This window comes from Ruditapes philippinarum, unplaced genomic scaffold (assembly GCF_026571515.1).
Source record: "Ruditapes philippinarum isolate M1 unplaced genomic scaffold, ASM2657151v2 ctg6303_1_1_1_1, whole genome shotgun sequence".
In the NCBI taxonomy this organism is placed as follows: Eukaryota; Metazoa; Mollusca; class Bivalvia; order Venerida; family Veneridae; genus Ruditapes; species Ruditapes philippinarum.
Genome location: NW_026859833.1, coordinates 39,019 through 52,440, shown reverse-complemented (window position 1 = coordinate 52,440; position 13,422 = coordinate 39,019). Strand labels below are relative to the sequence as shown.

The following is a 13,422-nucleotide window of genomic DNA, read 5'->3' as shown; positions in this document are numbered from 1 at the left end:
TGGTCCAAAGAAAAAACTTAAAAAGATTAATAATTTTAATATTATTTGTAATGGTCACATTATTGAATCTACTAAGACAGTCAAATATCTTGGTTTTTGAAAAATTGAAAATCTTCTGTCTGGAGAAGAAATTGTTAATGCAGGTCATATCTAAGTAAACACTAAACTTAAATTTTTGTACAGAAACAGTAAATGTCTATCATTTAACTGTAGAAAATTTGGCTTTGTTCTGCCTTAATCCAATGTCATTTTGACTATTCTTGCGGTTCGTCCTGGTACGAAAGTTTAAATAAAAAGTCTGAAAAAGAAAACTGCAAGTAGTCAAAAACAAAGTCATAAGGGTTTATAAAAGATTACATCCAAGAACTAGTTTAACTCCTTCTGATTTTAAAGATGTTAAATGTTAAATATTGAAAACAGAGTTAAACAACTGAGACTTAATCATATGCATAAGATTTTTTATAATACGTGTTCCAACTTATATGAAAACAAAAATTTTGTTCGGATGTCTGATATACACAAACTACAACCACTAGATCAAATAAGTTTAATTTTTCAATTCCTTTTGTAATAAGACATGTAATAGCACCTTTTTCTATAATGGTATTAAGATTGGAATTAGTTTGCCAGATGATGTAAAATGTATATCAAATCCAACTTTATATAAAAATTCTGTTTAAAAGCCATCTTGCTTCAATATGGGCTGCGCAACATCAAAGTGACTTTTTATATTACTAATTAAGTGGCGACATAGTTTTTTCGCCAAACTTTATTGTTTTTAGTTATCTTATTTTTTCCTGTGCTTTTCTTTATGTGATAATGCAAAACTACTGTGATTGAAATAATTGAAGATTATTCACTGTCTATTTTTATTTGAGGAATGAATGTCTCTCTGGTTTTTATCTTGTTTCCATCTATTTGGTTAACAGGACCCATTGGAAATAAGCACCCAGCTTAATGGGCTATCCTTGTAAAACATAGATCACTATTTAACAAAACCCATGTATTGAAATTTTATTGAAATTCTTTTACTTCTTTTATATCATGTTTATCTGTAACTTTAAGTTAACAATATTCTGTGATAATTATAATTCTGACTATTGTAGTCTTAACCTGAAATGTGATTTTATTAATTTATTCATTTGCTTCTTTTTTTAAATACATTTATCCTATGCCTCATCTGATCTCAGTCATTAACTAAATTTGTTTTATTTATTATTAATATGAAATGATATTTTAATTTGGATAAACTGTTATTTTATATATATATTTATTTATATATATATCTTATTATGTAACTGTGATCTATGTTGTTGCTAAAATAAAATAAATAAATAAATAAATGTACAATTATTTGCTGCATGATTTTCAATTCAACAGAAAACTCAATATCTTACCGATGTCAATCCGATATACAAAATAGTTGCATTGGTAGGTCATGTAGGCCCGACGCAGACCCGATATATCTTTTTGATGTAACACGAAATGTGGTTATTGTGGTACTAGTAATTGAAATCATATACAGGACAATTTATTCACATTATTAACTAAACAATGCCATTGCAATAAGAGTTTTTCAAAATATTCAATATGTCGGCCCTGTAGCGGCCCGACGTCGGCCAATAGTCGGCATATTTTGCCGGCATGCTGACATTAATCCTATATCAGCCCGATATGGTCATGCTGGCTTGGTACGTATAGACCTTTTTAAGATACGATTTTCCCTTAGTAACGAAAGTTGTATTTCGCGCATGCGCATTCTGGTATCATTAGACGACTTTATCATCAGTAACTTAAATTGAAACAGCAGGGTGCTAAGGATAAAATTTTATTCGGTTGCGAAGTATCTGTGTATTTTATGACTTTAAAAACGTCGCATGGTTTACAGCGGAATTACACGTATTAAAAATTATTGCAAGTAAATAAAATCATTAGCAATACCACTCAACCGCGACGTTTTAGTACCATGCCATAGTTAATCACCTAAAATTATGAAAATCGTAACTTAAGAAACTTCTAATTATAGAGCTACCAATACTCAAATCCCCTTTATATGGAGTTATATTCAGTAAGGTATCGGCGAACTAAAAGCTACATGCGGCGTAAAACATTACTTTTCATTGAAAAATAAATAAAAAAAAACAAAAACGATTGTAAGCGAAAAAAATGAAATTTGAATGGAAAAATACAAGATTATATTTTAAAGATATTGTGTTACTGCATTAATGTTATATTAAATATTTTATTCTTTTCATTATGCCCTAAAATGCTTCTACTTTTATTTCTCAGAAGCTTTTTACATGTGATGTCCTCTTGTAGTGTCCATACACCTCATTGTATCCAAATAACTGAACCATCTTTCACATATGTCCCTTATTGCAATTAGTACAGTTATAGTTATAATTATTTTGTATTTTGTGCACATTTTGCTTCACATTTAGCGGTACTTTCTCAAGGTAATGAGCAACTTGTAACACCGTCGTAGACCATAATCTATATCTCAAGATGGGAAAATGTATTTCTGTTATAGGCACAATGTGTTTTTAAGTTGAAAGAAGCATTAACTTGTAGAGAAGTCTTTTCATTCTAATTTAGTGATTTAATTTTAGCTACATATATAATTATATGAGCGGCAAAATTTTCCTTGATTTAAATCAAAACGTTCATTTAGATTTAAGTGATGAACTGACTTTATTACTGATAACGATTTACTGAAAATGCGAGCAATAATTGATGAAGGTTTTAACATTTAAACCGTTAAAATATCTCACTTTGATAAAACAGGTTTGAATATTCCGCCATTTTTAAAACCCGCCAAGGGCGATAACACTCTGAATGGGAACACACAAAGCGTACCGGAGAGTTAATATTGATCAGATCTATACAGGATTTTGCTGCATATTTCGTGTTGTTGTTGATGTTATTTTATTTCTCTTACTAGATTTAAGTTGAGACTGTGTTAACACGTGATTAGTACTTGGCAATATCTGTTTGAGCTAATTACGGACTTTATAAATTAGTGTTGTGAAATAACCAGTCACGAGGTCGACGGTTTTTAACAACACAGATAAACAGATAAATTGGCATACAGACGATGTTTACATTGTTGACTATCGGGTTTATTTTCGGTGAGTACATCATTGTCTTATTATAGTTTACATTGTGTTAATCTAGAAGTTCAAATCAATAATATATTAGTATTATTGTTATTAATTAACCTTTTGATTTCCGTGAGTCTTAACAATATATAACTTGGTGGGGTGTGTTAAGTTAGCGTTCATTGGTAAGCATTTACAAATTAAATTCGTGAAAATCATTAATGGATAATTATTGAACACCGAGTTGATTAATCAGAACAAGTACTGTGTACAATCTGAGCATGTATATATTATTAATATTACGCAAAGTTATATTTTTATTCTAAATGCGACAAATAAGGTCACAAGATCTAATAAAAAAAACACTTGGTATGTCGTTCTGTCATATCTATTATAATCTTTATCTCTCTGACACAATAATTTTTCTTCAAATAGTTGAAGATGATTAATAGTGTGTAACTATACTTTTATGTTGTTGACATACATTATTTTGTTGTCATTCACTCTCCGCTAGATCATGTAGATTGAATTATAGGGAAGGAGATACAGCGGACCTTTCAATATAGTGATTGTCGGACCGAGACGGTATTTGCGTGATTTTAAAACTAACAGAACTTCATAAAAATGAAAAGGGACAGGCATATATTTCTCAATGTTAAACTACCCTTAAATTCAAAAATAAATAAATAAATTAATGATTTAATTAATTAAGGCTACCATTACATAATACAGTATATGAAATACATTGTATGGCTGTGATAGATACATGTAACAGAGTCACGTGACAAATATTTTAAGTGACATTATACCCATCCATGAGTATTTAGTAAGTAAACAGGTAAATATCAAAATAAGTTTTAATTTTGCCAGAATTCCTTTTGATTTAATAATTTAATCCCCATAAACAATAAATGATGCACAGATCCAAATAAAATTTCTGTTAATATCTATAAGAATTTACCTATAACGTCACTTTATAAAAAAAGAGTAAGGCAGTCTTTTTATATTTTAGGCAGATTAATAATTTTATCCTGAACGTTTTCTAATATCAACTGTTGGTCAAACACCATTTTAACAGTCAATCTTTTGAAATATAAAGTCAATTCAACTCAACTTTACTATGAAGTATGAGCATAATGTCACTCTAAGTAACCTACGTAATCTATCGTAATTATGACATGCACTTTTATAGCTTGACTGTGCAAAACTTAAGCGATATACAAAATGTAAAGATTTTGCCAATATACTATTTTTTTAAGAATTATATCAAAACAGTGACAAAAATAACAAATTAAATATTAAAAACAACCCCCAGTCAGGATATGGGAATTGACTTTAAGCCAACTAGGTGACAAGTTTATATTATACTACTACGTAATAAAGTGCTGATCCGTTTGTTGTTCTGTCCTAGTAATTTTTTATTTTTCATATTTGCTGCTTGCATTTTCATTAGGTTTGGTGGGCAATGTTGTAAATGGAGACGTTTGCGGACTCAGAAATTGTAAAGGTGTGTATGCTGATGTTGAACAAAAAAAAAATGTTTTTGTTAATTACGTTTAATTAATTTACGTACATGAATGTCAGTGTCATCTTCATCGTTTGTATCTTCCTATTGTTTTTCCCCGGCTTTATTAAGCGAAACTATTTAAATTCGTCACACCTGAACACAACCTTTAAATTGACCATATCTGGATATCAGGTACTGCTATAATGTCTAAAAAGGATGCTTATTTAAAGATTGTGTGCATATCAGTTGAAAGATAATGTTAGAAAATAAGTTTGTTTAGAGATTTATAAATATGAATGGTTTTAGTTTATAGTGAACTTATGATGCTACATGGTTAAATATTATTGACTTTATATTTTACAGCCGGACAGGTGTGTGAGTCAGATGTAGACGGCGGAACGTGCTATAATAGAAGTGCGAGAGAGGATTGTAGCGGTAAGTTCCTCACTTACTTTGAAGTAATATACCCGTCACATGCTCGTACAGAATTCGGTAATATTCGTTACTTTCCGTGATTTCAAAAGATAGATTTGCCTGTCTTATGAAAATAAAATAGCGTCTCTGTGACAAAAAACATTTATCTAACACTCTTCGAATAAAATAATTTCTAAACTAGAGATATTGGTGGCGGTAATAGAAACATTATTCATCATATTCCTTATCCGATGATTGACGGAAAGTGCCGAAAATTGCGAGTCTTACAAAAAGTGATATAAAAAAGGGAATAATTTTGGATACATATACCTGATTTGTTCTCTTTTTCTTGCATAAACATAAAGTTTAAAATACATAATATTGTTGCCTTTTTAAGTTATTGTCATCCGTGTACTACTCGTAGGCACCGGGCATCTTTTAGTACACAAGACAGATCCCGCCCATGTAAAACCCGAAAAATACTAAACGGTTCTGAGGATTCAACGTGCCAAACATTAATGTAGTATATAAACAACGTGAAGCTTTATATACCTTCTAGTGGAATTAGCCGGTCCCTCAAAAAATGACCGACTTTCTTTCTTATCAGGACTGCATCCCTCCCTTTTCACCCACACTTCCTGCTTTACTATAGTTGCTTGGGCAACCCCAACTGCTTTACTTAGTGGTATTAATAAAGTAAAATGAATCATAGTTCTGATGTGGTAGATTACGAATTTCAAAGTTATGCATTCCCAATGTCCTTAACTTGTACAAAATGTAGTAATTGATACATTTTCAGACGTTTTCATGCGTATGATTGTTCCGCTGTGTTGCATTTTATTACTGGAGCTTGACATTCTATCAATAATTGAAAAATATAAACAAATAATTAAGAAATAACGGCAAATATACCCCTTTATACTATAAATAAACACTTTATTATTGAGCTGAGGGCGTTTCAATATCTTTCTTGTTTATTTTAATATTTTGAATTGTTTAATATAACTCGGACAGATATTTACGTTCTAAATTTTGTATCGATTGTCTCCCTTAGATGTGATACTGCATTTTCATTTTATAATTTTTTTTTAGATGGCATCTCTTACTGTTACAAACCACGACAATGTTGTGGGGTAAGCACGTGTTGTCCGGCGAATTCAGAATGCTGTGGGTTAAACACTTGTTGCCCGAAGAATTCCGTGTGCTGTAGTCCAAATTACTGCTGTGAACATGGCACCACGTGTTGTGGATTCGAAACGTGTTGCGCAAGCGGCTCAGTCTGCGAAGGCGGAGTGTGTAAATCCAAAAGGTAGTAAATGTTATTGTACATTCAAAACTTTATTTTAGCTCGGATTTTTCTAAAGAAAAAATCATGGTATTGCTACTGTCATGTCGACCGTTTCAATGTCAAATAAGAAATTTAAATTTTATCTCTTACAAAAAAAATGTTTTGTAGGGGTAATCTTTACTATAATATTCTTCCTCAGTTGGATTTGTTTCACTTTAGAAATAAGAAAAAGCCGAGCGTGGCTCCCGCTTGGCGGTTGATATGTTGTTATCTTTTATTTAATAATGTATTTATAATAATGGTAATAATTTATTTATATTCATGTCATGAAGGTTTTTCAGAAAATGTATAAAATTTCATATTTATAAAAGTAAGGCTCTGTATTCAAGTAATAGGTATTTTGCTGGTCTCTGTAACAAAACAAGCGTTCTACAACTTAAACAGAAGTGTGATTTGTAGTGTGTAATTGAAAGCAGATTGCCTTACATAGCGAATGTTGCTTGCGTGAATTATTGTTTAATGAAGAGATATTATGTAACTTTATCTTATATAGTTGTGTTTCATTAATCTCCTCATGCCTTGTATAATATTATTTATAAAGATTTTTGGCAGGTTATATGGCCCTATATAAACGGTTGATTAGAAATATAACCCGAACCACGAGGGTTATATTGCAAACAACCGTTTATATACGGCCATATAACCTAACAGAAATATTTTTGTTTGCTAATATTGAAGTTTATATAGTATTATATACACGGCTGCTGTATTTTTATGAAGATATGTTGCAAGAAACTGATTATATACGGCCATATAACCTTTCAGGAATTTATGATCCTGCAAACTTCCTTTTAAGAGCAACAGTAAGATTTTTTCATAAAATAACAACAATAAAAACTTCACTATCAGCCAATTAAAAGCGTCGTTACAAACGTGCAGTATCATTAGGTTTAATAAGCAATATTCTCGGTGCAATTACATTGAATAGAGTATGAATTATGTTTGTTTGATATTTATAAATTACAGTGGCCCGTTCAGATGGTGGTACATATTTTTCTTTCTGGCACCTACGTTTGCCATAATAGGGGTCATCATTAGAAGGAGACGTAGGGCTGCAATGCTTAGAGGTATGGCTCTGTTTGATTTCTTAGCAAACATTATCACAATTACCAACATTTTGTCTAGTTCAATTAATATTTTGTAAATAAAATTGATGAAATACTATTATGTTAAAACATACTTAATGACAATTTAGAAGTTATGGAAGATACCCTATTCATTTATTGTTTGAAGCTAATATAGAGAGCAAGTACCATTAATTAACTTTCCTTTATCGCATTAAACGCGACACATGTGTGTTAAAAGGCGTGTTATAAATAGAGGATATTCAAGTGTTTTTTTTTTTCAATAAATACAGAACTTATTTTCATAAAGTGGTATGGAACAGAATATTTCAGGAGTGGCGTAGCCTCAAGTGAAATATGATAATTTTCATATCACAAGATGAAATTAAATCCTGTGTTTACAGAAAAAACATGAATTGTCTGTTTATTATATACCTTTTCTCATTTTTGACCTTAAATTCTTTAGACCTCTACTTTAATTTAGTGTATTGACTGAACTAAGAAGAAAGTAATTCATCAAGACACCAGTGAAAATACGGAAAATATGTTTCACTGCAGTGAAAATTAAATTTGTACAGTGAAAATATGGAAAATGAAAATACGCATTTTTAATGAGAAGTTAATGAAAAAAATATTTTTTACCTACTAGCATTATACTATCACCAAAATATTACAACAATGATTGACTTTGTACATCTATTGATGTACGTAATATCTAAAATGCAGGAGATAGATTCGGAGAGTTATCAAGTTTGGTCTGTTGATATGTGTACTTCTTTAAGTAACACTCTAATTTTATGTTTTTGCAGCTGCAGGTGTTAATACTGGCGTTATTGTAACTGTGCCTGTACAAACCAGGGAACAGTACGGGTATGACCAGGGACCTATCAACTACAGCATGCAACCGGAAGTTGGTGTCCCACCTTATACACCCAAGTCAACAACCAGTCCAAGTTGTCCGCCACCACCGTACAGTGATGCTGCCCCTCAACATGCTTGAATACATAACTCGGAAACGAGCATTTCTTTCGCGTTCAATCCTTCTGAATCAGTCAAAAAATTACATAAAGGATTTTTACTTTAATAAAGAAGAAGACGACATAGAAAAGTCTTGACTACTTAAAGATTTGTCTTTATCTCTTCATGAGCGTGGTTACTGCGTTTTTTCGAATCCTAATTTGTGTGCAAGCATTTGGATAGTAGTACTTTGAAGGAAACTTTTAAAGGAATTGCAGCTACAAAGCTATATATATTAAATCCATTTATTTGATGTATAAATTGTGTGAAATTTTCATTTTTTATTAAAATACTGATCTGAAATATATGTCCCATAACGTATCCGGACTTTGTATCCGGTATCTGGGTTTTTTTTATATCTGGAATTTTTCTCTTGTGTGTTTCTTTTATAATTGTATCGGTAATGGAATAGACATTGATGTTATTCAATGTGCGGACCCTTTGTGCTGAACTACGGGTTATATTGTTTAATATTTGTTTGTAAATATTCATATTTTGAAGTTTTGCGGTTAGATACTATACCAGCTTATAGCTTACAGTATTATTGTAACTATGTAATTCAGCGGTGGTTGTACAAAATTATGGTTATTGTTACTTTAATTTTTATGGGTATTTTGCAATCAATTTGTAAACATATACTTTTACGACAGTATTGACTGTTTTACCTTTTTGTATTGTATATATTCATGTTGGTATTTTGTATGAGTAAGTTATATGTTTGTACTAAAGCCATTCAGACCAGAAATAATGTACAGTTTCACTCAACATATGAAAACATTTTATATACATTATAACTTTTGTGGCAGATATTTTATGGATGCATACATCGAGTTTATAATTTTGCTATGTTCAGATAATCACCAATATTCGCGGAGCTATGAAAGAAGTTATCCAAACTGAATTTTTTCTTATGAGAAAAAAGCGACCAGTGAAAATTTAACCAAAAGTCAAGTTCTTTGTTCGATTAACGCTAGAACTTGTACCAGTAGTGTCAGTATGGCAGGAATAGTTTGACTGAAACGACTGAAGGATAAACAGCTTTAGATTTATATAAATGATGTATATGTTATAAGTAGTATGAAATTGTGTACAAAAAATGCATTATATAAGATATAACACAGAATTTTAGTTTAACTACATAAATAAGATAAGTTTTGGTTGTTATAGACTAAACAATATTCACAGATCTCCCTCGCCTTTTTAAGGGTTCGTCCTGTGCTTGCTTTATTGATTTTTAACCCTTACGTATAACATATATACTTGTTTAAAGGACTTTTCCTGCTTTTAAACGGAACAGTCCATTCAAAGTTTAAGGGATTTTGGTACTAAAATACAAAATATTAGCTACAAATAATACAGAGCCTGGCCACACTACACGGACATAGAGGCTGACCTACCTCTAGGCTTATCACTTCCGGCTTTAGCTCGATAAGTGTTAAATCTCATGTGTGAATACAATTTTGCAGACTCCTTTATTATGCCGTTATGCCATTGGGGCCTCGACTAAGGTCACTATACTGAACTATTTTCATAGAAAAAAAAAGATACTTGTTTTTAAAATAATTCGTCAAAATACATTCCACTAAAACAATTTATCCTGTATGTTACCTGTTGTTTTAAGTTTAGGGAAAATGAAGTCCAGATAAATAACATGAATAGTTTTAGCGTAAATTGTAACTGTGCATTGGAAAAAATATGTACTAACATTAAAATATGACTATGTCATTTACTTTGACATTTCTTTTCCGACATTTCGTAATCCGACGGTATTGAAACAATTTTGTTTCCAAATAAAAGCCAGTTATCTCCCTTTCACTGCATAATGTGAAGAAAAATATCATTCCAAAGCAGCATATTAACTGTATTTCAACATTTTTAAAGAATTGAATCCAGTTAAAATTTGATTCTACTTATAGCAAAGAATATTTTGTTTGTCATAAATTCTCATTCTATGTTAATGTGGACATTCTAGAATAAAGTTTATCTAAACTGTATAAATGTTTTGTTTGGTATGTTGTACGGTGATATTTAAACATATTTATTTAAGCTCGATTGCGAAACAAGTTCTTGCAACTTATTTAAATGACTTTCGAGTCCGCTTCCTGGAACAAACCAATACTGGTGACATATAATGAAGCACGGTCGTAACCCGAGTAGGGCTCGAACCCATTATCTCTTGGCTGAAAGGCAGACACCTTAACTACTATGCCACCGCTCCCCTCATCGAATCGACAGCAGAGAATGCGCAGATAATAGTTTATTTTTAGCTCGGCTTGGTAGAGGAAATTAGTTTGCATTTCATTACATTTTTATTTCTTCTTTTGTCGGGGGTTTGGCAGTGTTAGTTTTTAAGATAGCTTTTACACTATTGACTTCAACCATGCCTCCATATATAATTATGTTCTCTGCAAAAAAGGCTAATGTAAACATCTGAAATTCATTTGACCATGAGAAAAATTTTCAGAAATTCGTTCAGCCTTGTTTTAAATACGTATATTTTATCATGATAAATGGTGTACATGTATTTGTTTATTTTCCTTGTTTGTTCTGTTTTAACATGTTTACATTCTTTTTACCATACTGCGTCAGTTAACTTTATAACAAAATGTTAAAAAAACGTAATAATTGTATGATCTGTTTGAAAGTTATATGAGCTGCGTCATGACAAGACCAACATAATGCGTTTGCGACCAGCATGGATCCAGACCAGCCTGCGCAGTCTGATCAGGGTCCATACTGTTCGCTATCGGTTTCTCTGCTTGCTATAGAGTTTGTAAGCGAACATCATGGATCTTGATCAGACTGCGCGGATGCGCAGGCTAGTCTTGATCCATGCTGGTAAGTAAATCAACAAAACCAATTGAATATACACGATACATTTAATAACCACAATATTTAATCAACATTAATTAAAAGCCGGACACGTGATACGTAAATGCTATAAATATAATTATGTCATAAAAATACAACAATGACATTATAAACAAATTTATCTCACAATTATCAACATGTAACACTAATTTTCTTAAATACATGTATTAAGTTTTAACTTGAATTCTTAAACAGCTTTTAAATGGCACTTAAATATGTTTAATGACAAACGTTAAATGGCAAAAAAAAAATATAGCCAAGCAATAGAAGACCTAAAAAAAGTCCAACAGGCTTTACCGCACTTTAAAAAAAAACAAAATAAAAAACCAAGCATGCTCTCAATTGTCCTATATCTATGTATAAAGTGTTGTAGAAATATACTGTTCTATCTGAAATATCTTGGCCGCCGGACGTTCTCCATGTAGTTATTAACAGCACAGGCAACCTTGTGCCCGGAAAGAAATATTTCACCCAAAACTAGTAAGTACTTTGATAAAAATATCACCCCTTAATGCTAACTGACGGGAGGGCGGATGGACGGGCGAGGCGACAATGGGCAATGACAGAGCCAATAGAGCACCTTGTATTTTTTCAATTAAAATTCAGACATTCACCTTTGATCTTTCAATTGCAATTACGATAAAAAATCTAGAAAAAAAGAAGAATCAAACAAAATCATTTGCATATTTTTTCTGCGAGTCTATAAAATGTATATACATGTATGTAAAATGTATGTAAAACCCTGTAACAATGAAATATTAAAAAGGTGTATTTCTTTCCTGTTAATTTAAGTGAAAACTTTAACTTGACGTGTGCTTTTTTCAGCAAATTATTATACTTGGTTACAGCTATTTTATTCTTTTTTTCCCTATTTGATACGCATCGAACAATTTTATTTGAAAATTTAAGCAATAAAATTTTGTTGTGATATTTCTGTCGTTAATAAAGGTGAACATTTTATCTCTTACTCAGTTATTCAGTGTTATTTAAAAAAAACAACAGGAAACAAACTTTCAGTTTTTTCTATGGATATCATATACATTGGTTAGCATAGCGCCAAGTATGCAAAGGTACACACTTTTAAGCTTCTCTTTTTATTTACGCCTTAACGGATACGTCGTTTGTAGCGATTTTGATCTAAATAAAAAAAGCCTATATTATTATGTAACAATGCTAGCTATTAACAATCATTTTAGTGACATCTTGTATGAATATTCATTGTTTCAAAATTGTTTTCCGTTATATGACGTCAAAAGATGTTACACAGTATAGAAGGATATATAGAGTTTATGGCATGCGCTTTTATGATACATTTTCACGCCACACCGTTCGTCAATTAGACAATTATTAAGTGTAATAAATAATAATATGTATACATCCATTTCAAAGCGCTCCGTGAATCGCTGCATAGATTGTCGTGGTAACCATTTTCTTTCTAAAATATGTACCTAAAGAAGTCCATTTTTGGATAAGCAAATTTACGTAAAGTTTCTCTTTACTGCTAAATTTATAGATATATTTTATAGTTTATAGATTGATTTTCATTTCTTTGAGAGATAAAGTCACATTGACAAGTCTTGTACAAGGTCATTAGACCTGAAAATTGGTATCTTTTTATTTGTAAAAAACTTTTATTTTGTCCTATACTTCAAAAGTAACACAATGGCCATATTTGGAGTCTTCAGTTTTTTTGCAATATTTACAGCTAAGGTGATTTAGTTTTCTTGTATGGAAGTCAAATGACTAATATGTTTACCTTTGCTATGTGTATCTTTAATAACTTCACACTCAACCTTTGTGTTTTAGATGATAAGTACCTCGCATGTTACAATTAAGAAAGTATAATTGTGCTCTCCACAGAAGGTAAAACGTTTTTGCAACAGTCAGAAGTATCAAAATGTATTTTAACTAGATAAAGACATTACCAAAGTAACAAAACAAAAGATGATAAAGTGTTGTGTTTTTCCATCCTACTCTATTTCAATAAAAGCTTTATAAAGACGATTAAAAGACAAAATTACGCATGAACAAAATCAATACAAGACTGTTGACACTTAACAATATTGAAATATACAAATAAGAAATCTAAATTAAGCAAGTAGC

General features: G+C 31.1%; 1 protein-coding gene across 1 annotated transcript; it reads left to right on the top strand.

The window, feature by feature from the left end:
• Positions 1–2,973: 2,973 nt before the first annotated feature.
• On the top strand, positions 2,974–8,512 carry LOC132758057 (uncharacterized). Its single transcript, XM_060749573.1, has 6 exons — positions 2,974–3,128; positions 4,552–4,605; positions 4,969–5,040; positions 6,112–6,328; positions 7,334–7,434; positions 8,241–8,512. The coding sequence occupies exons 1-6, from the start codon at positions 3,095–3,097 to the stop codon at positions 8,429–8,431; spliced, it is 669 nt and encodes a 222-aa protein (XP_060605556.1). The 5' UTR covers positions 2,974–3,094; the 3' UTR covers positions 8,432–8,512.
• Positions 8,513–13,422: the final 4,910 nt, after the last annotated feature.